The following is a 27,058-nucleotide window of genomic DNA, read 5'->3' on the forward strand; positions in this document are numbered from 1 at the left end:
TTCTTAGTTATGGAAACTTCTGTGTCAGAGGAAGAGTTGCAGAGAGGAAAAGAAATAGAAAAAAACAGACGTAGAGATAATAAGAAAAATATTTTTAAAAGAAATGCATTAAGGTTGGCTTAAAAATCAACATAATAGTGAATCAGGAAGGGGAGTTCTTTATATTGGATTGCCATTAATCTAAGTAGTAGGTATGATTGCAAAGTACTTTTAAAAGAGTAGCCACTTCCTTCCTATATTGTTTTTCCAGTTAAAATCCATGGAAATGTAATAGATAAGAATCAATGTAGATCATAATATGATTTGGGGGTGTCATAATACAATATAAACAGAAGTTAGTACTGTATATCATGGATTAATTCTTATGTCGAGTTTAAAAAATTAACTGAGCAAGGTGTATATGTTTTAAACCAGAAAATCTGAGTTAACAGATTCTGCCTCCGTGCTGGATAACTTTAAATTCCTTGAAAGTGCAGCTGCAGATTTCAGTGATGAAGATGAAGATGATGACATTGATGGAAGAGAGAAAAGCATCATTGATACTTCAACGGTGAGTTGAATAACTCAGATATAAATATTTTTAGGAACCATTATGCATACTTTAATCCATACCCTTCAACTTCAACCCTTAACTTTTTTTTTCCATTAAAAAAAAAAGTTTGGGGAAATTTAATCTAAATTCCCCATAAGTTTGGGGAAATTTAATCTAAAAGTTTTTGTATTGATTTCAAATTCAAGACTTTTTAGTATAGCAGCTTTTTCTTATAGGCCTTCATTCATTAGCTTTTTGTTAATTCATTAAACATTTCAACATTTTTATAGGGTTAGTGAACATGGTAAATGTGTATTATAACAACGCATTGTTATTGGTGCTGTAAGACAATAGAACTGACAGACCCATTATGGTGCCTGATGGTGACTGGTCAACTCTAATCGGTGTGGTTTTTGTTTCTCTTGTCAGGGTTGCTTTGGTAGGCAAGTTCTACACGTTTTCAGAACTCTTCCATTGGATTTCTCCAAACTTGTTTAGGGTTATTCTGTGGTTTTGTTTAGATTTTTGTAAGTTTATTGTTTCCATGGTAGAGTCCTGGAATAAGAGGTATCTAAATTCTCCCTTCTCTTCCCTTCTTTATTCTATCCCCTTCTACCCTCTCCCCTTTTCAACCTCTCCCCTCTTTTCTTTCTCTCTTCATATTCCCTCTTCTCCTTCCTTCTCTCTCTTTCTCCTTCTCCTTTTTTTAAGTAAGAGGTTAGGGCGTGCTTCTCTTTGTTTAGGAGAGTGTTCACATTTCCTCCTTCACGTTTATTTAAGAAGAGGGAGGAGAAGGTAAGGTAGTGTAAATAAAGCAGAGTGGAACGAGTCAAAGCCTTGGGCTAAAGTCCCAGTTCTGTCACTAATTATCTGTGCTTCTTAATCCTTCAGGCTTAGTTTTTCAGTTTGTAAAATGGGGATTATAATAAGTACCCATCTTATCCCCAGAGTATTTTGTGAGGAATAAATGAAGCACTATGTATGAAAATGATATGTTTAACTATAAAGTGCTTTCTAAGTGTAATTTCTCTGTTCTCTTTATGTCCTCTGCTTTCATCAGAGACTCTCAACTTACTACTTCCAGATTAATGTTTCCCTGGGCCACTATTTGGTAGTACTGTGCTAATACAGCCCTGCCATGGATATTATTTGAACTTCACATAGTTACTCCCTCTTTTTATTATTCAAACAAGTAGTTATAGCACATGTTTAAATATACTGTAGTAAAAGAAAATGCTGAAACTTGTATGATAACTTTTTTCTGTCCTAATCATTTGGAAATTCTGTGCTGACTTGTGATTTCTATGGGATGATTGCACTGAGATATTATTTTTCATCAGAATACATTATTCATAGCTCAGTGGTTAAATAATAACTAATTATGATGCTTTAAGTTTTCTTGCTAGTCATTATATCAGTGTAAATATTAAAAAATCTATAAGCTGTTTATTATAACTATCAAGTGTGGTCTTAATAGAAATTCCTAACTGTAAACTGGTTTCTTTTTAAATAATCGAATTCATAAATATCTTGACCTCCAATTAGTGCAGATCATAGCAATTCTGTGACCAAGCAATGAAGGCACAGCTAATATAAGCATACTTAACCCCATTTAAATATTGGACCCAAAAATTTTTCTAGTTTTTCCTTTAGAAAAATATTTCTAAACAAATAATTGGTTTCTTTATAGTAGTTTTGCTAATTTTTATTATATATTACATTGATTTTCACAGCTGCAGTATAATAGCTACATGCCAAAAGACTTTAAAAATCTAACTCTGTAGCAATGTATAAGCAGGACTTAGAAGATTTATTGCACAGCTGTAGTATAATAGCTACATGCCAAAAGTCTTTAAAAATCTAACTCTATGTAGCAATGTATAAGCAGGACTTAGAAGATTTATTGCAGTGCTGTATAGAGAGAGAATGGCTGAAAATTATGCTATTAAAATGTTCAGTAGAACAAGCAGGTTCTTAAAATGTTATTTTATTTCTTTAATCAAAAATAGTTCAATAGATTCAACTAAGAAAATACAGAAACATAAGGCTCTTAGCTGTTGGTTGTGTTAAGTCTATTTTCTTCAGGCATTTTCTTCAAAAAGCTACATATGTTCATTGTCCTTTCTTGCTCTTTGCCCTGTTTTGGAGTTTGATTTTTCTTTGCATTATACTCTGGGTCATTTTCCTCCTCCCCATCTCCTTCTCTTTTCTCATGTTTGATCTCTTCACCTTATGATTCCAGAGATATTTCTAAATGTATAAAAATGAGACATAATGGCCCTTGTCAGATTTGCTATTAAATCTAGATTATGTCTCTAAAAGATCAATATTTAAAGAAAAATTTGAATATATAGACAATTATTAGAGGAAATTGATGCAAGGTTGGGACAGTGGAAATAATAATGGGCATTGTTCCCCCTGCCCCACAGAATACCTTCTCAATCTTGTGGCATGCATTTCTGAGTCTGTAGCTTTTGTGATTTTTAGCTTTTGTAAGGGAATGATGTACTAGAGTTAAAATTTATCATGGTTATATTCTGAAAAACTCTTGCAATGTCTTATGAAGTGTTTCTTTCTTTGGTTAGATTAGAATATGTGCTCGCTGCACAGACTGCATCCAAGAAATGTAAGATTTGGTTGTGGTTCTCATAATACAGTATGTCAGGGACATTTTTCATCTATCTGTAATTTAAATGCATGTCTTATGTTCCAGTGTTTTCAATATATGATTCCATTTGTTTATTTAAAACAAACAAGCCATCATTTAACAAAGTTTAAATTACTACTTTAAAATGTATAGTGTATATCTTTTTAAAATGACATCTGTGTTTTCTACTGAATTGTATAGGTATTACAGTTATTTAACACAACAAAGATGCATTTTCTGAAGAAAATAATTGGGTTTTCTCATTCAGTGGTAAAAGGATATTGTCTTCTTTACTTAAATTAATCCCATAATATATCCTAATATTTTAATTGAGCATGTTTTTTTCATTAGATTGTTAGGAAAAAAGTATTGCCTGATAGCAGTGAAGATCGAGATACAAAAGAAGCTCTAAAGGAGTTTGACTTTCTGGTTACATCAGAAGAAGGAGACAATGAATCCAGAAGTGCAGGCGATGGAACAGACTGGGGTAAGGAAGCATACTGGATCCAACTAGAGATGTTATGTAAATGAACGAAACTAATATTTTACTAAGAGGGCAACATCTTGAAGAACACTTTAAATCTCTTGTAATGTTATATAAATGAACGAAACTAATATTTTACTAAGAGGGCAACATCTTGAAGAACACTTTAAATCTCTTGTAATGTTGAAATGTTGAACATTCTGTGGACTTTTTTCTATTGTCACCTTTTTTCCAGGGTATGTGTGTGTGTGTTTAAAGAAGGTTGTACAACTAGTTACCTCATCTTTTAACATAAGCAATACAGTATGAAAATAATTTGAATTCATATATAGAATGTTTTCTGTTTTCTGCCTAGACAGTAGAACTTGCAAATCTAGATTTTGTGGAAATTGAGTATGAGAATGTAGTAGAGGATTTTAGAGAACTCATCTGTGGCATTTTCTGTGCAAAAAGAAGTATAAGTTAAAAAGTTGTAGTTATTCATTCATTTTAGTCAAGTTTCATCATTTTGTACAAGGCATAGAATTTTTTTGCACAAATGGTTCTAAACAAATTTAATATTTTAAACATCTAATAAGAGTTCAAACAAGTATTTTAGGGAAAACTTCTACAGCACAGATCATTCTAGGCTTTTGGAAATGAATTGTCCTATCAGTAAGATAGGATTGTGATAAATTCTTCAAAAGTGATCAGTTCTGTCAGGTGTGTGTATGTGTGTGTGTATGAGAGAAGGAGAGAGACAGAGAGAGAGAAGGCATGTAGATACTGAGAATGAGAAAATTTTCTCCTGAGGTTGAAGAATTCCAGGATTCCCTTGGCTTACAGTCTATGTACTTTAAAGACAGATAAGGTTAGGGAAACAGTAGCCATCTTAATTTTTCCTTGAGGCTTTACCTTCAGGGACTCTGATAGCGATAATGCCACTTCTTTTCCTTTTTTGTGGTAAATATTTGAAGAATTATTTGGGATAATTACTTAGTCATTGAAGAATATGATGGCTATTTAGTGACTGGCTTTTTTTTTTTCCCCCAACAGAACAAAGTTTGGAAACCAGGGGAAGTTAAAGTGAAACGAATGTCTCTTCTGTCTTATTCCTTACTGAGCTTATGTATCAAGTTATTTAGATATTTTAGGCAACAGTTCTTCCAATATAGTTAGATCAACTGTGCTACACTGAGGTCATTCTCTGAGGAGTCACACATCTGTATAAATAATAGTTGGCCTTTTCATTGCCAATCTTATTGCAAGGGTAATTGGGATTCATTTTTCTCCAAAGATAGCTGCATTGTCCCTTCATAACTTCCTTTGCTTTAAGGTGTGAGTCATGGCCCAGAGTATTATGTGATACAGGTCTGTAACCTGCTATGAATTTACTGGTGAAAATGAGTGACTGTTCCCACATCTGAGCTGACATTCTTTAGTAGTGTCTTGGACATTTCTATTTATGAGTGTGAGTGACTGAAGGTTTCTTTGCCAGGAGTTTGGCCTTGTATGTGTTAAGGACTTTATAATTCAAATTCAGGTCATTTCACTTTTAATCAATTAACAAAACTAGATTGCAAATCCTGTTTAGTTGAATGGGCATTTAAATCACTTCAAGGGCTTCCTTTATCCGTTCCCCATACCCCTAAAAAAAGAGTCACTGTGCTTATGTTAAGAATCTCCTTAGTTTCTCACAAGCAAATAGATTTTACCACAGTTCTCCTATGAGCTTCCGTTACTGTTGTTATCAGTATGACACCTAGTTAAGAGTATGATATAGCTAAATTTTTACTTTAAAAAAGTGAAGACATTCTAGGATCCAAGAGCCAACTCAGTTTAATTTATTATTAAGATGTGATCGATGAAAATTAACGTTTTTGATTGTTAGACTTTCTGAAAAAAGTAGACTATTTCTACTATTGTTAGTAGAATACATTGGTAGTTAGATCTATAAAAATGTTTAACCTATTAAAACTCAATAAAAATGTTGAGTTTGTATTCAGAGACCCAATTATCTGTTTTTTAAACTGTGGATTGAAACTTGTTAAAAATAGATTTCTGTTTATTCTGGTTCATTTTGGTTTATTCCAATCACTGAACAAATAATGATCACGTGCCTTCTATGTGCCAAGTCTTCGAGGTGAAGGTCCCTACCCCTGTGGTCCTACATTCTACTAACAGGATATAGCAGTAAGGGACAAACATGATAAATGATATAGTATGTCAGAATATGATAAATGCTATGGGAAATAGAAAAAAGTAGAACAGAGTAAGTGGGATAGAGAGTGCTGGGGTCAGGGTGAGGTGGAGGGGGACAGGTTACAATATGAAATAGATTGGTCACGGTAAGGCCCATTGAGAGGGTAACATTTGAACAAAAGACAACATTGATGAGTGAGTTAGCCACATGGTGTCCAGGGAAGGAGTGTTCAGGAAGAAGAAAACCAGAGCAAATGCCCTAAGATAGCCGTAGCCCTGGTATGCTTGAGGAATTCAAAGAAGCTAGAGTGGCTGGAGCAGAGTGATTCTGAGGGGAATGTAGTAAGAAATGACCAAATCAAGTGGAGCTATGTAGACCACTGGTGAGATGGGGAACCATGGGAAGGATTTGAGCTGGAAAAGTGACATGATCCAGCTTTTGTTTTAAAGCATCACTTTGGCTGCTGTGTTGAGAATAGACTACCCAGGGCAATCAGTGTTGGCAATAGACTTGGAGGGGAGAGTGGGAAAACATTTGCAGTAATTCTAGCAAGAGACAGAGGTTAGGGAAGTAGTGGATATGCTGAGAAGTGGTCAGATTCTGGATGTGTTTTAAAGGTAGAGAAAACGGTATTTCCTGAAGTATTTGGTGTGGGGTTTGGAAGAAAGGGAGATTTTTGGTCTGATCAAATGGAAGTGTGGAATTGCCTTCAAATAAGATGGGGAACCCTGTAGATGGAACAGATTGGATGGGGAAGATTGGGAGTTTGGTTTTGTATGTTTGGTTTGAGTTTTGACTTCCTAATAGAAATATAGAGTAAGCAATTGGGTATATGTATGAGTCTTGAATTCAAGTGAGTGTTCTAAGCTAACACTTATATAATAACATTATATGTATATAGTAAATTATTTTATAGTAAATATAAAATATATAACATATTTACTCTTTAAATTTTCTACTCCTGAAATAGTGAAAATTACTGATTGAATTTCTTTTTTACTAGAAGCTCAGTTTCCTGATTTAAATATTTTTAAATTAACAGGTCACTTAAGTTGTTTTAAATATTGAATGCCAGGTTGATTAATAAGTTTACAAAGTACTATTTATAAAGCCTATAAAATAAAAATGATCATTTGCTGATAAACACATGCCAAAAATATACAATTTTTGAAATGAATAGATCATTGAAGACTATTTTGTACAAATGCTTAATAATCTTCTTTCATTACATAACTTAATAAGAAATGGTTTTTTTTGTGAGTCAATCCTAATCAAATTCAGAAAATGGGATGAAAATGAGGGGTTCTTGAATATAGACATTTGGGGCTTAATATACTAAAAGTAGCTCAAATCTTGCAGGGTTTTTTTTTTTTCTATGTCTATTTCAAGAGAGATTTAATATTATTACCTAGGAAATTGAATTGATCACTTGTTTCTTGGATATTATATTTTATGTGACATGTATCTATCTAATGAGTAAGTAATGACCTTAAAATTAGTGCTACTATGAAGAAAATGGTTGTTATGTCCATCCATTGACATAACAGTGAATTTACTGTTCACTGTTGAATATTTTATTGAATATTGTTCAATATTTTATTGAAAAAGGCTGTTTCATTTGTTTCACTCTGTTTAGAAAAGGAAGACCAGTGTCTCATGCCTGAAGCTTGGAATGTGGACCAGGGAGTAATTACCAAACTCAAGGAACAATACAAAAAGGAGAGAAAGGGGAAAAAGGGGGTGAAGAGTAAGTGGAAAACATTGTATCTGTAAATCATAAATCTTACCTCTTTCATATCCCCCAATTTTTTTCTCCAATGTTTTCCTAAAACTACTTACTCTTTTTCTTTTCTGCTCCTGACCTCTTTCCTTTTCACTTGCTCTCAGGGGTTGAAATTAAATGGTTAGCTGTTTGATTATGAACTTTAAAAAAAAAAAGGCTGTGCATATAATTATGGAATTATAATATATTCCAGTAATAAATCCAGAGTGTCATGAGTATGTGGAACTATGTTTTCAAACATAGTGATCATTTGATTTTTAAAATTAGATGTGCGTAATTACAGTAATGATTTTTCACTGTTGACAATTTTAAATCTCGTCTAGTGTGACTGACCCTCTGGCAAGCCACCAAAATTATTGCTTATAATTTTAAATCTTGGAGACAGAAAGAAAGTTAATTTCTACCCCTGAATATTCTATGTGTTCATAACACACAGTTCATTTGCTCTCATCACTATATGCTATACAGGGCACAGAGTCAGATACACAACTTTTTTTAAGTATTTATTTTTCTAATTTAAATTTTTGGCCAATTTCATTTGTAATATTACCAATTAGGTTTTTTTTTTCAACAAAATGAGTGCCACATCGAAAATGGAAGCTAAAATGAAATTTCTAGCCCTGTGAATCATATCTATATAACTTATTCAAATTATTAATAAAGTTTAACAATAGATCTAGTTAAGTATTTAAAATAGAAATACAAAAGCTTTCAAACATCCCTGAAAACCATCTTAAACACCTTTTTAGGAGAGCAAGGGTGAACTATCTCCTTGTGTTACCACTGTTATTGACAGTATGGACATGGGTCTCCCTTTTATGGCAATAGGAATTTCATCCTTTAGGATATTAAAGTAGTGTAAAGTAGGATTAAAATCCAACTTGAGTGAGGCATGTGTTTAAAATTGCAAAAGGCTGGAAGGATATGCCTTTTCTTTTTCTCTTTTTATAGTGATGCTAGGGATTATCAAAGACCAGTCATTCTTTTACAGTCTATTAGTTACTGATAAATACGTAAATCTTTATTTAAAATATCTTAGAATTTACAAGTATTTAGCTTTAATGGATAAAAAGTCAGTGGCCATTATTGACGTTAGTACTGTACCAACCATTATGTAACTGAGAGAGAATGACATTTGATGCCTTCTCAATGTAAATTAAATCCCAATGAGAAAAGTTTAATATTAAAACATAAGAACGTTTTATACTTTTTATTAAAAAATAAATGTAAATTGATACAGCCACTATGGAGAACAGTATGGAGGTTCCTTAAAAAGCTAAAAATAGAACTACCATACGACCCAGCAATCCCACTACTGGGCATATACCCTGAGAAAACCATAATTCGAAAAGAGTCATGTACCACAATGTTCATTGCAGCTCCATGTACAATAGCCAGGACATGGAAGCAACCTAAGTGTCCATCGACAGATGAATGGATAAAGAAGATGTGGCACATATATACAATGGAATATTACTCAGCCATAAAAATGAACGAAATTGAGTTATTTGTAGTGAGGTGGGTGGACCTAGAGTCTGTCATACAGAGTGAAGTAAGTCAGAAAGAGAAAAACAAATACCGTATGCTAACACATATATATGGAACCTAAAAAAAAAAAAAGATCATGAAGAACCTAGGGGCAAGACGGGAATAAAGACACAGACCTACTAGAGAATGGACTTGAGGACACGGGGAGGGGGAAGGGTAAGCTGGGACAAAGTGAGAGAGTGGTAGTGTATATATGGACATATATACACTACCAAATGTAAAATAGATAGCTAGTGGGAAGCAGTCGCATAGCACAGGGAGATCAGCTCAGTGCTTTGTGACCAGCTAGAAGGGAGGGTGGGAGGGAGGGAGACACAAGAGGGAAGAGATATGGGGACATATGTATATGTATAACTGATTCACTTTGTTATAAAGCAGAAACTAACACACCATTGTAAAGCAATTATACTCCAATAAAAATGTTTAAAAAAAAGGACAAAATAAGCATTCTCAGAAGAACAAAAAAAAATACTGATAAAAATTTAATCTTAAACAATAGTGAGACATGGTTTGTTATGGCTTTTCAGAGCCATAATAAAAGCAGTTAAACTGAAATTTTAAGGAAAATTTGTCTGTCATACACAAGAAACAATGAGAATATTTTAATTGTCAGATTGACTTAAAGTTGATATATTTAAGCCGTTATGCTACAATAATGAATGTCTTAAAATGTAAAAGATCTTTCAGTTGGAAAAGTATCCAGGACTTATGTGGAATCCATCTACTATTATATTTATTATTAGGTTCTTGTCAAATATCAAGGCATCACTATAGTTGGAATTTAGCATTTAAGGCCTAAAACTGCACCATTTGACTGGAACAGTATTCCTGCTAATAGAAGCTATTGGGTTTCCTGGACCTGGGGATTATGATCACTATTCAGGCATATGGCACATAGCTTTTTAGTATGGTGAAGAAAAATGATTCTTTAGGAGGAGAAATTTTAATGTCTTTCACTGAAGAGAGAGGGACTGTAGACTGAGGTTCAGCACATTTTGTTTATCATCATCAGTTCAGGTTATCTTGATAAAATGATAGTTTGGGAACAAGTGAAGACAAGATAAAAACAGAACTGAAAGACTTAAAATGAAAATAGAACTGAAGGAAAGCTTTGAATTGATCTATGGAGCATTAATTTATAAACCACCATGGGTATTTTTAAAATTGAACTGTTACTCATTGGAAGAAGTTGAGTCTTTTTAATATGGTCTAGTAGAAATATTTCCAGTCAAATTGTGTTCTTCAATCATACTGTCTTAGAATATATTTCTAGGTAGTAGTTAAAATTGCTTAAAAATAGTTGTATTCTTTGCTATAGGAAAAAAAACGTAATGGACTATGGGTAAGATTTTCCCATTCTTAATTAAACTTATAACAGGAAAAACTACTGAAGATCTGTTTCAGCCTCTATCCTATATAAAACAATCAAAACAGGGATGTGGGAGAATGCAGCATCAAAGTACAGGTAAGTAATTGGCAGGGCATGAGACTTCACCTCGGATACCATAGCTTCAGGATGTAAGGCAATGAATGCAACTTAATATAAACAAACAAAAAAGAATGTGATTGTTTAATTCAGTGTACGCAGTAGCTTCACAGTCTGTGGTATCTGTCTGCGTTTAGAGCAGTATACAAGGATTATAGAATAATATTATTTTTAATGGTCCAAATTGCCCATGAGCATTTTTTTTCATGCAAGTAGTGATGTTATTCCATTAGCTTAATCTAAAAAATATATGTAAAGCACAATTTTTTTCAAGAAATAATAAACTTTTAAAATAATTTGAAAACTTAGAAAATAATTACTTTTTAATATAGTATAGTACGGTAGTTTTAAAGGTGAATGTTGGCAGATGTGAGTAAGGTTTATGACTCCATTTTGATGCAGTTGGATAATTCTATTTCCTCTTTTTTGTTCTCTCCCTCCCTTTTTGGGGGCTAGGGCCCAATAGGTCAAAACTGCAAGATATGCTTGCTAATTTGAGAGATGTTGATGAACTTCCCTCATTGCAGCCATCTGTGGGTTCACCTTCCAGACCCAGCAGCTCCAGGCTTCCTGAACATGAAATAAATAGGGCAGATGAAGGCAAGTATTTTAGACACTAGAGCACAAAAAGCACTTGGATGTACTTATATAAATTAAGTTATTAGAAAGGGCTCTCTAAGAGAAGAATTTTATTCTACAAATGTTTGAACTACGTAGTACTCCCCATATGTAGGCTTTCTTATATTCAAAGGGGTTTAATTCCAACTGTAATCTCTAAGATTTGAAAAAGGATGCATAAACTTAAAAATCAACTCTAAATTATAGTTTAGAACATCCCCTAGCTCCACAGAAGCCATGTATTTGGTGTGTACACAGGTAGTTCTAATTATACCATTCCAACAATGAGAAAATTACTTTAAATTATTATTACTATAAATAGTAAATGTTTACTTTGAGACTCACGTAAATATTTTTAAATATTTAAGCAATTTATCATTCACAAATGAAAAAGGGAAAAAAGACACCTGAAGGTCTAGTCACATTTTCTACTTTCTGTTTTTCCTTGTTCTCTTTCAGTCCTTGTCTATGTGCATATACTTTTTGCAGAGTTAGAGTCACCATGTAGAATAATTCGATTTTATTTATTTATATGAAATCATAAAAATCTTCATAATTGTAATTTTAAGATTATTCTATTTTAGACTTTATTCTTAACCATTCCCCCCTTTTTTTTTTTTTTTTTTTTAAATTGTTTATTTATTTATTTATTTATGGCTGTGTTGGGTCTTTGTTTTTGTGCGAGGGCTTTTCTCTAGTTGCGGCAAGCGGGGACCACTCTTCATCGCGGTGCGCGGGCCTCTCACTATCGCGGCCTCTCTTGTTGCGGAGCACAGGCTCCAGACGCGCAGGCTCAGTAGTTGTGGCTCACGGGCCCAGTTGCTCCGCGGCATGTGGGACCTTCCCAGACCAGGGCTCGAACCCGTGTCCCCTGCATTGGCAGGCAGATTCTCAACCACTGCGCCACCAGGGAAGCCCCCCCTTTTTAATATATATATATATATATATTTATTTATTTATTTATTTTTGGCTGCATTGGGTCTTTGTTGCTGTGCACAGGCTTTCTCTAGTTGTGGCGAGCGGGGGCTACTCTTCACTGTGGTGCGCAGGCTTCTCATTGCGGTGGCTTCTCTTGTTGCGGAGCATGGGCTCTAGGCGCACGGGCTCAGCAGTTGCAGCATGTGGGCTCAGCAGTTGTGGCTCGCGGGCTCCAGAGCGCAGGCTCAGTAGTTGTGGCGTACGGGCTTAGTTGCTCCACAGCATGTGGGATCCTCCCGGACCAGGGCTCGAACCCATGTCCCATGCATTAGCAAGTGGATTCTTAACCACTGCGCCACCAGGGAAGTCCGCCCCTTTTGGATATTTAGGTTGCTCCCAGTTTTTTACAGTACAGTCTTATGGTATATAAATACAGTTTTCTGTCTTTTAATTTCTGATATATCTATTTATAAATGTATATGTGTAAATTGATTTTAAAATATATATATTTACATTAGCTGAAAGTCTAGAATGACATGAAAGTAATCTTAATGATTAATGAATATATTTCAAATTTTATTTTTTAAAATTTCCTTGAATTTAAGTATTGTAATTATTTGCAGTGGATATGCCTCTTCACATTATTATTTAATGAACAAAACAACCTGGGAAAAAGCCACAGAAAAATCATATGTTTTATTCTTTCTTGGCTTTAAATTCAGCTATGTTTTAGAGAGACATAAACTGACAGGACCTTGATGAATAGAGTTTCATGTTTGGAATACTTTTTCAGTGAACTGTTTGACCATTACATGGTTAGTTATTTGTTAGAGTTAATTACAGTATACTGGGAATTCATTTCCATACGTTAAATAATGAAAAACCACATGTTACGCCTTTATATTCTAGGTGAACAATTTATTTGATGTAGACATGTGTCTTTTGAATTAAGATGTGAAGTCATAGGCCTCAATAGGTATGTTTGCTGTTCACTAGGATATTCATTCAGTTGACACTTATAGATGTGAGAATTTTAATCACTTTCATTTATTCTAAGGTCAGGTCTAGATAAGAAGACAAGTTAGTTTTTCTCTTATTCTAATAACTCCAAAAGAGTTTTATCAGAGATTTCATCTTGCAGAATTCTAATAATAGAGGCAGAATACGTACTAAATGACACATGTACAAAAAAGGATGATATAAAGCAAAGAAAGTACCCTTGATAGGAAAAAAAAAATGTTAAGAATCTTAGAACTGAAGCATTGAATATCTAACTTATGATCCATAGGATTGGTCCTAAGTCTTCCCCCTCAGTGCAGGATTTTCAGAAATAGAAAAGGCACTTAAGAAATATGTTGTAGATTTCATTGCCTGTGACTGATGCTTCTTGGTCTCCAGTCCAGTTTCAGAAAAAGTTTCCATAGCTTGTGTGTGCTGTATAAGTTTATTACTTTATTTTTATCATAATGATTCAGAAGGCAGTGCCACACTTAAGAGGCATAGTTAAATCATTTTGTAAAAGCTGATAAGAGTCAGTAATGTTTAGTTACCAGATAGAAATGTGACCTATAGTTGAAAGTTCTAAGGTCTCTTAGAGATCAATCAACGACAGTTATGCCCATTGGTGCTCTCTCTCTTTGGGCCTCAGGTCTGCTGGCTTAGCCACTGGTGTGTGTAGAAGCAGTTGTTGCCTTCCTTTGTTTTCAGGTTTTACTTGGCCATTCCTAGAACATTAGTTAAATTAGCCCACACAATGTGTATGGCCAAATCCCACAAATCTTAGTTTCTTTTTTTTTTTGGAAGAGCCATTTTTATTTCGCACCTGAACAAAGTTATCAGGCAATATTAGACATGAAAGCAAAACAAACAAAAAATCACCTGGCTGAAGACCTAGCCTCATAGTCTCACATGAATCATTTGGTTGAAATTTTGGCATAAAAATTGCTGCTCTAAATTAAATAATTCCCACTCTTTATTAGTAAATGTTTAGAGTTGTTTGAACCCGTCATAGGATATATGGTATGTTTGGGTAAAACCCATTTTTATTATTGCAGCTTTATCACATGGTGATTTGAAAATGTCTTATTAATTTATACTCTACTTTGTTCTTATAAGGATTTTGAGTAGAGTTCCTGCCACTACTATTTTTAAAAGCACGTAACTGTTCTTTCATTTCTTCAACAAGTATTTATGATTGAATCTAAAATTATATGATTGAATGTAAAACTGAAAAACACCTTGTAAATCTATTTTCTGCATATACTGATTAATAAAATTGACTTGTTTCTTTCAAAAAAAAAGTTAATTTACTTCTTTAGCAGCCAGAGTTTAAACTACTAAATTCATCTAATCAATTCATAAATGTTTGTCATCAGTAAAGTAACCACCTCTAGAAAACTATTTAGAGAACTATCTCTGATGGCTTGTCAGAGTAATTTGCATTTATAAAAAGTGTTCAAATGGACACTTTTAAAAAACTTCTTTGAAATAAATCTTTTTAAATGAAATATAACATACCTACAGTAAACTGCTGAAGTCCTGAGGGTGCAACTCAGTGAATTATATCAAAGCGAAACCAACCATGTCACCAATGCCTAGGTAAAGAAGCAGAACATTACCCGGACCTAGAAGTCCTGATGGTGCTTCCTTCAAACACTAGCCCTTCCCTCTTCTCCAGAGGTAATCCTGAGTTCTAACAACACATACTAGTTTTGCCTTACATGGGCACATTTTACAATTATGACCATTTTCATTTGAAATTTTCCATATTACTTCAGGTTATAGAATTAACCAATTTTACTTTGAATGCAGCCAGCAGTATTCAGAATCACTTGTTGTACATGTTTTAATAATTGATAGAAATCAATTGGGTAATTAGCATGAAATATCAAATGAGGAAAACCTTTCTTTTATACATTTATACATTTTTCTCTATAGTGAAAAAGAAAGGACAATGGATTTGTTTCATGTTGTACTTTTTTTTTTTTTGTACTTTTCTTAGATGATAACTTTATATGGTTAAGACATAAAAAAAAAAGTAAGCAGTTCTTCAGGATTTTCTGCTCACTAAATTTTATTGTGTTTAAAAGCATTTAAAAATAATCAAATGTAGACATGCCCTTATGAGACTAATTGTTGACTATTTACATGGTTTTTTTTAATGTTTCTTTTGTCTTCCCCCTTCAGTGGAAGCATTGACGTTTCCTCCTTCTTCTGGGAAGTCATTCATCATGGGAGCAGATGAAGCCCTTGAAAGTGAACTGGGACTTGGAGAATTGGCAGGCCTTACAGTGGCCAATGAAGCAGACTCATTAACTTATGATGTAAGTAGTAGTTTTAGTTTTCTTGTTTTTATTTATTTTTTAAAAATAAAAAGTTAATTTTATAGAAAAAGTGACGATGGTAAGACTTCTTCACAAGTGTAGAATTTGGTTCAGTTTTAATCACAAACTTTGAAAATCTGAATATATTATAAAAATAAACAATAATACTTTTCACATCATGCAGTGACTAAAATTATGGGCTTTACCTAAATTCATAAATTAGTATAGCTTATTTATTGGTTTTAGATAAGGGAAAGAATTCCCTTTTCTATCACCAAATCTGGATTTTGTCTTATGTTTTAGGGCACCAGTGATTAGTTGAAATTCATGCTTGCCTAAAGGCAACATTTGTCTTGCTTCTTTAATACATCATCAGTATCCTGCTGAGAAGTAGTTTTAGCTGTTGTTAGGCAAGGGTGTGTACAGGATGCTTTCCAGATGTTAAGGCTGACCTGTCAGTGATTTGGACCAAAACTGGAATCTTTACACCTTTATGCATGCATGCATTTACTTAATCTCAAATACAGTTGTTTTATAATTGTTCATCATAATCAATTATCAGAAAAACAGTTGCTTATTTCATAAAGTAGTCACAGCCTATCTTATCTCTTCATTAAAATCCTCTCACTTTGATATTCATTATCTTTGTTGGGGAATACAATGTAGCTCCTGCCACATGGAGGATGTAGGATGGATCCCTAAGTGAACCTTGGAAGTACTCAGAAGAGGAACCCTCGCCACTCACTCCTTCCTGCAAATCAAAAACTCTCTCCCTCTATGCTAAGTCCTTTAGTAAGTCTTTTGGGTTTTACCTCCAAAAACAACTGAAATCCATATAGTACGTCTTTTTACCTCCCCTTCTAGTCCATTTTTTCTTCACCTGGAACTACTACAATAACCTAATATAAACGGCCCCTTGCACTCCATTCTCCACATATGCGATACAGATTTTGAAAAAAAAAAGAAATTTCTGTTTTCAATGTTTTTATATCCTTATATTTTATATGTCTTTTAAAAACACCATTTAGTTGGCTTTTGTTTTTTAACCTTTGACAACCTTTTTTAATTAGAAAACATTTAGTCCATTTCTTTTTAAAATAGTTAAGGATATAATCCTTAATTTGGATTTAATCCTGCCATCTATTTGTGCCACCTGTGCTGTGTTTGTTTTTCTCCTATTTTTGCCTGAGTTGGGGTTGATTATTTTTTATTATTCACCCCTCCCCATTATTTGGAGTTTATGCACTCTTTCATTACTTTTTAAATTAGAGATTACCACACACATCCTTATCAAAATTTTACATGCAAAGATCTTTAGAACACTTTATTTAAAAAACTCTCACCCTGTGTATATGTCACTCTTGTTATATATTTTATTTCTGTATACATTTATGTCCGACAAGCTTCTGTTTTGTACACTCAATAGTCAGTTAGAATTACCCATTTAAATTATTTATTTTGCTTTTTTCCATTCTCCCCTGCATATCTGACTGTCCATCTGGGATCACTTTTCTTTTACTCTAAGAACACAATATTTCTCTTTAGTGAAGATCTACTGGTGCCCAGTTCTCTTAGTTTCTGATTTTCTTAACTTGTCTTTAATTGTCTTTTTTTGCCTGAGTAGGTTAACTATTATCTCTGATTTTGAATTTCACTTGGCAGAAATTTTTTTAGTGCTTTAAATATATTGTTTCATTATATTTTGTTGTTGTTTTCTGCTAAAGTCAACTGTCATTTCTATTTTTGGTTATTCAGTGGTAATCTGATTTTTTTCCGTGACTGGTATTTCTCTCTGCCTTGATTGTCAGCTAAGGTTTAATTTTCTTTTTATTAAACCTCCTTGAAATTCTTAGAGCTTCTTGGCTTAATATGTTTCCATCAGTTTTGTGAAGGTCTCAGCCATTTCTCTTCAGATACTGCTTTTACACCTCCCTCCCTCCCTCCCTCGCTCCCTCCCTCTTTCCCTCTCTCCCTCTCTCCCTCCTCCCCCTCCTCCCCTCCTTCTAGAACTCTAGTTATATTGTTAGATCCCCTTTTTATATTCTCTCCGATCCCCTTTCTTCTGTATTTTCCATCTTTTGTTTTTCTGTACTTCAGTCTAGATTTTTTAAATAACTCATCTTCTGGTTAGCTAATTCTCTCTTCAGTTATGTGTAATCTGCAATTGAACTCATCTAGTCTTATATTTTTTGCTTCTAGAATTACTTTTTTAAAATGGTTTACAGATTTCTTCCAAAATTTTCAATCTTGTCTTTTATCTTCTTGAACATAGTAAGCATGATTATTTTAAAGTTTGAATCAGAGACTCAGTAGTTCTGTTACTATTATGTGTTGTTTCTGCTTGTTTTCATTTATGCTGTGTTATCTCATATGGGTACAGTTATTTTTTACTATGCCCAGATAACTGTATTTGAAAAATTGTCTGTAGAAATAACTTCAGGCCTAAGTTTATCTTCCCCCAGAGAGTATATTTTAATTTTCTTCTCTCAGATGTCTGCAGCCACTAGAAATCTGGATCACCTGACTGCATTTTCAATTTTTGAGATGATCTAAAGCTGATCTATGGTCTTTGTAAGGGCTGGTGTTCTTCCAGTTCACTCTTATGTGTAGGATACAGGCCCTTGAAATTAAAACCTAAAGCAAGGTGGTCTGCTAAGCCCTACTGTCTTGGCAGGCCCTGGACACCAATTTATATCCCCCTGCATGGCAAAGCTGTCAGAAGCACCACTCAACCTCTCAGCCACCTCCTCTGGAATCAGTAAACACCCTCCGGGGAAAACAGCTCCAGATATCAGGCTCGCTTCCTTAGGCCTCTGTCTTCCCCTGGATCCTGGGTTTTTTCACACTATTTTGGTGGATCTTCATTTTTTATTTTTAGCTCTGCTTTTCTACCTGTCCTCAGTACACAGTTGGTCCTAATGATCTAGTCCATCATGGCCAGAAGCAGAACTTCCCATTAGATGCTTTTGTTCCTTCTGCACTAACTCCACAAAGAATTTGTCTAATACATGATAGAACTCAGTCCTCTCTCTAGAGAAAGCTCATTCCTTTTTCATAGCTCTTAATTGTTAGAAAACTTAGTGTTTGTTTCTAAAAGTAGTTCCTAGTTTTACTAAGCATATTAGCAGTCTGTTGCTATGTAACAACTTGCACCATGCTTAACAGCTTAAAACAATAAACATTTATATCTCATAGTTTCTGTGGGTCAGCAGTCTGGGGGCAGCTTAGCTGTGTAGTTCTGGTTGTTCGTGTAGCTGTAGTCACGACGTTGGCAAGGGCTGCAGTCTTACACAGACTTGACTTGGGGAAAATCTACTTCCAAGCTCGCTCACGTAGTTGTTAGAAGGCCTTGGTTTCTTGCTGGCTGTTGGCTGGAGACGCGTTCCTCACCACGTGAACCTCTCTGTGGGATCCTCAGCAGAGCAGCTGGCTTCTCCAGTGTGAGTGCACCTGAAAAGATAGAGAGCAGGAACACTCAAGATGGAAGGTTTTATAACCTAATTTTGGAAGTAATTTGTTCCAACTTCTACACTATGCTGTTAGTCATACAGGGCAGCCCTGTAATGTGGAAGGCGACTACCCAAAGGTAAAAATAAGTGGGCTGATTGGGAACTACGTTAGTGGCTGCCTACCACATTAAGATGCTCGGAAGGAATCTAAGTGCTCTTACATATGAAAACCTTTTAGCTCTTTAATAAGAGTGGGCAGGAGTCAGTTCAGTTGCCCTTGTCTTCTTCACCTCCCCCCGCAACCCCGCTTGCCCCAAAGATAACCAGCTCCACTGAGAGTAGTTCCTTGCATAGTGTGTTTTGTCTTCACTTATTGCCCCAGTTGTAACATGTCCTGTCCAGATTTTTCTGCAGATTTCTAAACTTCTGGGCTCTGAAGTATAGTTTATATTAATACGTAGTCTCTGAAGCCAGACTGATTGATTTTGAATCCTGACTCCTCCATTTACTAGACGGCAAGTCACTTAACTTCTCTTTCCCTAACATGCCTAGTCTGTAAAGTGGGGATAATGTTAATTCCTACTTCATAGAGTTGTTGTGAGGATTAACTGAGTTAATGCATGTTAAGCCTTTTGGAATAATGTACAAAATAATGAATAATGCTCAAAATAGCAGCTATTGTTAGTATCATTGATGATTTTTGTCATTGTAAGTATGGTTAACATTTCTCCAGTGTGTTACCATTACTTGCCCCACTCTTGCTTAAACCTAGCATGATTGTTAGCCTTGGAGTGTGAAGAGTTCATACATGGTGCTTGTGTAAAGTCAAATACTAACCTCTTTGGCTTTCCTATTACTTGGAATGAAAAAACAGTGCATTTTTTTCAGTTGTTGAGATGGAGATTCTGTGGAGAAAAGGAACATAATAATGTATTTATTTTACCAGTGGAATCTTTTTTTGTAACATCTGATTGTCTCTTCCAGTTTTAACATTTTATGTTTCTGGTTTATAAACTTTGTTACCAATTTGAAGAAAATTTAACTCTTGTCAGAAAGCATTGAAAATTTCAAAAGTATCATCATATTCTGTAATGTTAACAAGTTTAAAGATAACTTAGTTTTTCAACTCTTACCCAAAATTAGTTTCTATTCTATAATTAGGTTTAAATTACTTGTCTTTTTAAAAAATCATCTTAGTGAAGATCTATTTTATGTTATTAAGTTATTTGATCCTCTTTCTGTATTGAATTATGTTGCCTATTTTCTTATTATAGCGTTCATATTTCTTCAGAGAAAACCATTGTTAACATATTGCTAATTTTGCCTATTGATTTGGTTATTTATGTTTAAAAATTGTATGTTTTGAAAGTTGCAAAATGTGATGGTTTGATGACAAATCAGTAAGAATTAATGTTGAAATATAGTTTTTTTCCTATCCTGAACTAAATGTATTGGTATTTTTCTTTTGTTTCTTTAATAGATAGCAAACAATAAAGATGCATTGAGGAAGACATGGAACCCTAAGTTTACATTAAGAAGTCACTTTGATGGCATTAGAGCCCTTGCTTTCCACCCCATTGAGCCTGTTTTGATAACAGCATCAGAGGATCACACGTTAAAAATGTGGAATTTGCAGAAAACAGCCCCAGCCAAAAAGTGAGAATATTCTCCTTTAACTGTATTTAAATATTTTAATTAATAGTTTTTCAGAAGAAAAATGCTTACTTTATTATTTGCTGTTAAGTTCCCCAAATATCTCTTCTAATTCTTTCTTCTTTACCATGTCACATAATTTAGGGTGTTTTTCCCTTCATACTCACAAGCTAATTTAGGTTGGAAAACTGACCCTTAGGGAGAAATGGTATTATCTGATGGTTTGTGAATGCTGATTGTAATCTTTATACAGTGTTTTAAATAACTATCACATTTGGGGAGCTCTTTATCTGCACTGAAGGTTTCTGCTGGTGTTGTAAACAGGTATGTGCATGTTTAAAATCATCAAACCCGCACCCCAAGCTTGTCCTGTTGTTTACTAGGTTTGGACTTATGGAGTGGGAGGGAGGGAAGGCTGATGGGGGATGGGGGGACAGGGAGAGGTGAGAACCTCTCTTTGGTCTTTTCTTTTGACCTTGACCAAAATGTCTAGACTGAAAGACACTGTTGTTGCTCTCACTTAACCGCTAATACTTGCCTTGGGCTCTTGGTTCCTCTCTAAGCATGGACAGACATGAGTTGGTATAAATCCCTTTTATCAGTCACCACGCTAGTCCTGATCCCACTTGGTGGGGTCCTTATTGGAACTCCTCTCCTTTCTTCCTTGGGTCACATGGTCCAGAACCCAGCATCTGCCAGCAAGGGCCCTTCTACAGTGTTGGACACCTCTTTTATTAAAGAGTAGAAATGAACATCAAATGGAGGAGGTTATGGAAGCTTTACTACTGGTAGAGAATATCTATTGCCCAATTTAAAAGAGATCAATGACATTCCTGCTGTGACTCATACATAAACTCGATAAAATACTTGATTCATCAGATAGCTCAACCAGATCTTGCTTAAAACCAAGTGAATCCTCATGTAGATTAGGTGTCTTCAGCAGAGAAGAAGTATTTCTTGGTTATAAATTGTGCCTTTTGTCTTTCAAGTTCTTTAGTCACAGTGGACATCATATTGGACCAGAGAATGTGAATGTCTCATCATATATTCTTGACTAAAATTTAGAAAAATATTGAAATAAATTTTTTGCTGGTGATAGCTTAGTAACAACATCTTCACATTGCAAGTAACAGTAGCCTGTTTACCTTTGAACTTAAAACTTTGGTAATGAGGAGAGATATCACATGCCTATAAAAAAAACTACAATGCAATCCGATTTTAAATCAAGTTTTCATTATCAGTCATGGCCAGTATTAGGCCCTGTAGAGTACCCATATACTCAGTGTTCTGAGTAATGAATAATCTGATGATTTGGACAGTTTCTGCAAGTATTAAGGACAGGCATGTTAACCTTTATGCAAATGCAAGGAAATTAAAGTACTTTTGATTGAAATTCTACTATGTGTGTGGTTCTGTCCTAGGCTCTTTTACCATGTAGAATCTCATTTAATCCTGTGAATATTTGGTGTTATCCCTATTTTTCTGTTTTATTTTAAACATAGAGGAATCTGGAGTTCCAAAAGGTTAAATAATTTGCCCAAAGTTAGCCAGTTAGTGACAGAATTGGAAATTGAATCCAGAAATTTATCTCTTCAAAGCCCATGTTTTTTCCCCTGAGTGAGGCTCTCTCTTCCTTTAGTCAAATAGATTAGGGCAATGCTAAAAGTGATGTAACAAGGTATTGTTACTAAACAAGAATTTTGTTTCTTGAAGTCACAAATATATGTGATCCGTGTTAAGTAAGCTTTCTTGTGTACTGGGGTTGAGCATGGTATATTAGCATAGTGTTGGTATTTCTAGGGGCAATTTTATGACATACATTGTCATACTGTTTACTACTGAAAACTTAGAGTGGTTAAAGTCCTCCTCTCTCTGATTTAGGAGCACTTCTCTTGATGTGGAGCCTATCTATACATTCAGAGCTCATAAGTAAGTATGTGCTTTTTCTTTGTGTTAAATCAACATCATTGTAAATCAGCCTAGTTAGCATATTTTCTTTTCTTTCACGTATGTATTTGTGTTATGTATTTTTTGTATTTAGTAGTGTTTTTTGTAAATGTAAAAGAAACTGGCAGATAATATAATGCTAGAGACAAGTTTATCACTACCAAATAGGGATCCTTGCTGAAATTAGATTTTATTTGCATGATGTGTAGATGATGTATATATCTCTCTTAAAATGAAGTTGAGGCAATTAAGTTTAACTATGAGAAATCCTGATCTTTTTTCCTTAAAAATATCTGAGACTTTTTTTATTGTGATCACATGTTGCACGCTTTTCCTGTTTCCATTTAAGTTTAAGGAATGTACCTGTTCACTTGATTTAGCACAGAGTTTGGCATACTTTTTATAAATAAAGGGCCAGTTAGTAAATGTTTTTAGGCTTTGCTGGCTGCATATTTAATGTTGTACATTCTTGTTTTTAGTTTGGTTTTGTATTACAACCCTTTAAAAAATGTAAAAACCATAAATGCTTGAGGACTGTACGAAAGCAGTCCACTGGTTGGATTTGGTCCATAGGCCATAGTTTACCAACCACTGGTTTAGCAGAGGAAGAAAAATGAATAATGCTTTGATAATTTTTTATTTGTTATCCAAAGCAGAAAAAGAGAAAGCCTTTTGAATAATTAAGCATTCTTACTTTTAACAAGTCCTGTTATCAGATAGATTTTTGAGAATAGAAATTGATTTTCCTTCCCAGAGGTCCAGTGCTTTGTGTGGTAATGAGCAGCAATGGTGAGCAGTGCTATAGTGGCGGGACTGACGGACTGATCCAGGGCTGGAACACCACCAACCCCAACATCGATCCCTATGACTCTTATGGTATGTGATTCCCCAAAGATATGAAAGAATAAAATATTTTCTTTTTATGCATTTTACATAGCATACATAAGGATAAAATGAGATATTTTTGAAAATAAATTGGTAAAAGGGAACCATATATTTATTTTGTTAAAAAGGACTCCTGTATTTGGGAATCAATTTGATACACATAATGCTAAAAGAAAAGAGAAAAATAACGTATTTTTCCCAAGAAAACAGTTCCCACCCCCAGAAGTCTTACTGATTGGAAATGCTGGCTTGATTGACAATTGTTTTCTTCATTGTAGGCATCTGTACAGTACTTGATACATTATTACTAATCTGTAATCATATTTTGTCACTATTCGACAAATAACTTTGAAGGAAAATGAATGATGGCATCATCTTCTTGATCAATTATTGGAGGGTATAGAGGCTAATGATTTTTAAAGTGTATGGCACCAAAATATTTAAAAGGCTTTAAAAAATTAAGAAGTGCCCTTTAGATTTAGGAACAGCACCATGAAACAAAAAACTGTATTATAATCTATCACTAGATGTTATCATAAATTCCCTTGCAAAAACTGTTTAGGAACTATTTTGGTTTCGTCTTAAAATTCTCCTTAAATTCTAGAATGGTATGAAGTGTCAAATATGTCATAAAACCATATTTTATTTTTGTTATTGTTTAATTAATTTTACTAATAAACCTAAGTAAAGATAAAAAATTCAGTAACCAAAAGTTTCTTCTAACATTTATTTAATAAGCATTTAACATATATTTTGTGAAGGGTAACACCCCCTCTCCCTCCACAATTCTCTTACAGATTTATCTGTTTCATGCTTTTCCTTACTTACTTTATCCCTGTACCAGATATCGGTTGACCTCATTCTGTCCCAAGCCAACCCTTCCCCTTTGCTCTTGACCTCATTCTCTTGTTCCCTTTGAGACTTCACTCTAATATCATTCTTCTTCTCTGTTTCTGGCTGACTCTTTCTCTTTTGCGCTCTCTTGCTCTCATCTGAAGCTTTACCCTCTTTGTTCTCTTTCCATCCCCTCAGCATGTAAGTAAATTCAGGTGTCTCCCATCCTGGGCAAGGAGAAGCCTTTTCTGACTCCATTTCCCTCTCTGGCTTTTGTTTAGTCTCTCTTTCCTTCATTTCTTTCATTCCTGTGTCTCTTTGGTGATATTGTCTAGGAAACACAATTACTAGTTACTAATTCCATGTCCTTTCCCTGTGCATGATCCCTCTGCATTCTATCTTCTGGCTGTTCCGCTTAAATATAACAAGATATCAGTATCTACCTAATTTGGCTGATCCAAGGGGTATTTTACAATCCTTATTTTACTGGATATACTGGCTATCTGAAACTGTGGACCACTCCGTCCTTTTTGAAATCTGTTCACTATAGGCTTTTTTGACACCTAACTCTATGACAGTTTCTATTCCCTGTCCCTCATAAACTTCTTTTATTTTTCTCACCTTAAATATTAACATTTATCAAGGCCAGACCCTAACTCATTCTTTGCATTGCACACATCTTCTTTGGTAGATTGAATCCACTTTGTGGTTTTATATGCTATTGACTCATAAATCTCTTCTTTAGGCTTCAGACTACCTACAGAACATCTCAAAGTGGCTGTCTCATTGTACATAAATCCCTACAAGCACTGTTTCTTCCTCCATATATATATATTTTGGGAGGGCAGGGGTGGCATCGCGTGGCTTGCGGGATCTTAGTTCCCCGACCAGGGATCAAAGTGAGAACGCCGAGTCCTAACCACTGGACTGCCAGGGAATTCCCTTTCCATGTATTCTTTATCAGTTGGTGGCACTACCAGAATTATCCAAACTAGAAACCTAAGAGTTATCCTTGATTCCTTGTACCGTTTTACTGTCTATACCTTATTAATTACCTCCCCCTAAATATTTCTTGAATTTACTCCTGCTCTGCCCCTTTTATCACTGTCCTCGTGTGGGTCTTCATCTTCACTCTCCCAGTCTTCTGAAACAGTCCCCTTGCCTTCATCTTGATTCTTTCCAATCTGCCTTCTACACTATAATCAAAGATACCTTATTAAATACTTACTTCACCCTGCTTCTCCTGGGAAACCCTTCAGTGGTTCCCTATTGCTTTCAGGATAATTTCTTTAATACGTCGTAGAAATCCCACCGTAAACTAGCCACTCTCATCTCTTCCACTTCTTGCCTCAAATTTCACAGTCCAGTAATACTGACTTTCTTATAAATTTCCTCACATAGCATGCTATTTTTCCTTCTGTGATTTTGTAGGAGCTGCCTCCTTTGCCAGGAATGCCTTCCCTCTGTCCTTTGACTGGCCAGCATCCGTACTCTAGGTGTCATTCTCTCCAAGAAGCTTTCATTCCTCCCAGTCACTCTCCATGGTAACTGGTGTCTGTCACTATTATTGTACTTACCACATTGTCTTTTGAAGACAAGGATGGTACTGTGTCTTAATCATCTGCATGGCCCCCGCATCTAGCATAGTGCCTAATACATAGTATATCTTCAATAGATATTTTATGGTATGACTAAAAGAGGATATAGGACAGATAACACCTTTGACATTTTAAATCTAACATCTGTGAGCCATCTTGAAAGTACCACTTCATAGACTCATAGTGAGGGTTAACAAGTAAAATTTCCAATTTGGCTTTTATCAGGAAACAGTGCTAAGCAAACCCCCTCCCCCGCCTTCTCCTTGCCCCTCCCCCACATGCACATCATTCATGTGTCACATCTTGCTGTTTGAGCATTTGCGGATTCCTGTAGGTCTCAGTTCACGTCCATTAAGGATGACAGAGGCCTGTTGCTCCCAAGAACGACTGCCATTCATAGCACAAATGGCCTAAAGAGTGTATCCAAAGTGCTGAAGGACATCAGAAGAGGGAAAGGGTCTCTGTTTACTTCCTCGGGGAATGTGAGTTGTGGTTTCTCTGAAAGTAGATTAAATTCAAATGGTTTATGTTAACATGCTTTTTAGAAAAATCAAGACAAATGGAAAGAAAAAAGGGAGGGAGAAGGAAATATGTAATTTTTTTAAGGAGAAATATATGTACTTTAAAATTTTAACTTAGACCTTTCAAACCCTACATTTGCATGTTTCCAAGCCTGTTTTTGCCACATTTCAGAAGAAAAATAGAAACTAGGAGGTGTATTTTATACTTTTTGTTTTGTATATTTTACTTTCCTTTGGAATCTAAGTACCTTTATGATTTGTGCTTTTTCCCCTGCATTCTTGCTGTTCTTATAGATCCTTCTGTTTTAAGAGGCCCCCTCCTAGGCCACACCGATGCAGTCTGGGGTTTGGCTTACAGCGCAGCACACCAGCGTTTGTTGTCCTGTTCAGCAGATGGCACTCTCCGTTTATGGAATACAACCGAGGCTGCTCCAGCCCTGAGTGTATTTAATGATAATCAAGGTACATACTTTTTTCCCCTTATTTTACTGAGTGTTTTATAAAATTATTCTAAAAAGAAACAAATAAATAAATGATTCTACAAACTCTTACTGTTTAAATTTAATTTGAAGGTTGTTCTTAAGCAGTAAAAATATATTTGCTTGAATTTCCAACTTAGTATGTATAAGTTTAAAAACCATACTATTTGG

General features: G+C 34.8%; 1 protein-coding gene across 4 annotated transcripts in view; it reads left to right on the forward strand.

Annotated features, from left to right (window-relative positions):
• STRN (striatin) overlaps nt 1–27,058 on the forward strand; it is a 117,220-nt gene that overhangs the window by 63,051 nt on the left and 27,111 nt on the right. Inside the window, exons 6-15 of one of the 4 annotated variants that reach the window (XM_036872834.1) lie at nt 415–550; nt 3,531–3,666; nt 7,482–7,592; nt 10,555–10,641; nt 11,119–11,262; nt 15,385–15,521; nt 20,451–20,626; nt 22,505–22,552; nt 23,325–23,446; nt 26,703–26,870. In XM_036872834.1, the coding sequence (XP_036728729.1) occupies nt 415–550; nt 3,531–3,666; nt 7,482–7,592; nt 10,555–10,641; nt 11,119–11,262; nt 15,385–15,521; nt 20,451–20,626; nt 22,505–22,552; nt 23,325–23,446; nt 26,703–26,870 (1,265 nt within the window). The remainder of the gene's footprint in view (nt 1–414; nt 551–3,530; nt 3,667–7,481; nt 7,593–10,554; nt 10,642–11,118; nt 11,263–15,384; nt 15,522–20,450; nt 20,627–22,504; nt 22,553–23,324; nt 23,447–26,702; nt 26,871–27,058) is intronic. The other 3 variants (XM_036872835.1, XM_036872837.1, XM_036872836.1) reach the window with 3 other exon arrangements.

Source organism: Balaenoptera musculus, chromosome 13 (assembly GCF_009873245.2).
Source record: "Balaenoptera musculus isolate JJ_BM4_2016_0621 chromosome 13, mBalMus1.pri.v3, whole genome shotgun sequence".
Lineage (NCBI taxonomy): Eukaryota > Metazoa > Chordata > Mammalia > Artiodactyla > Balaenopteridae > Balaenoptera > Balaenoptera musculus.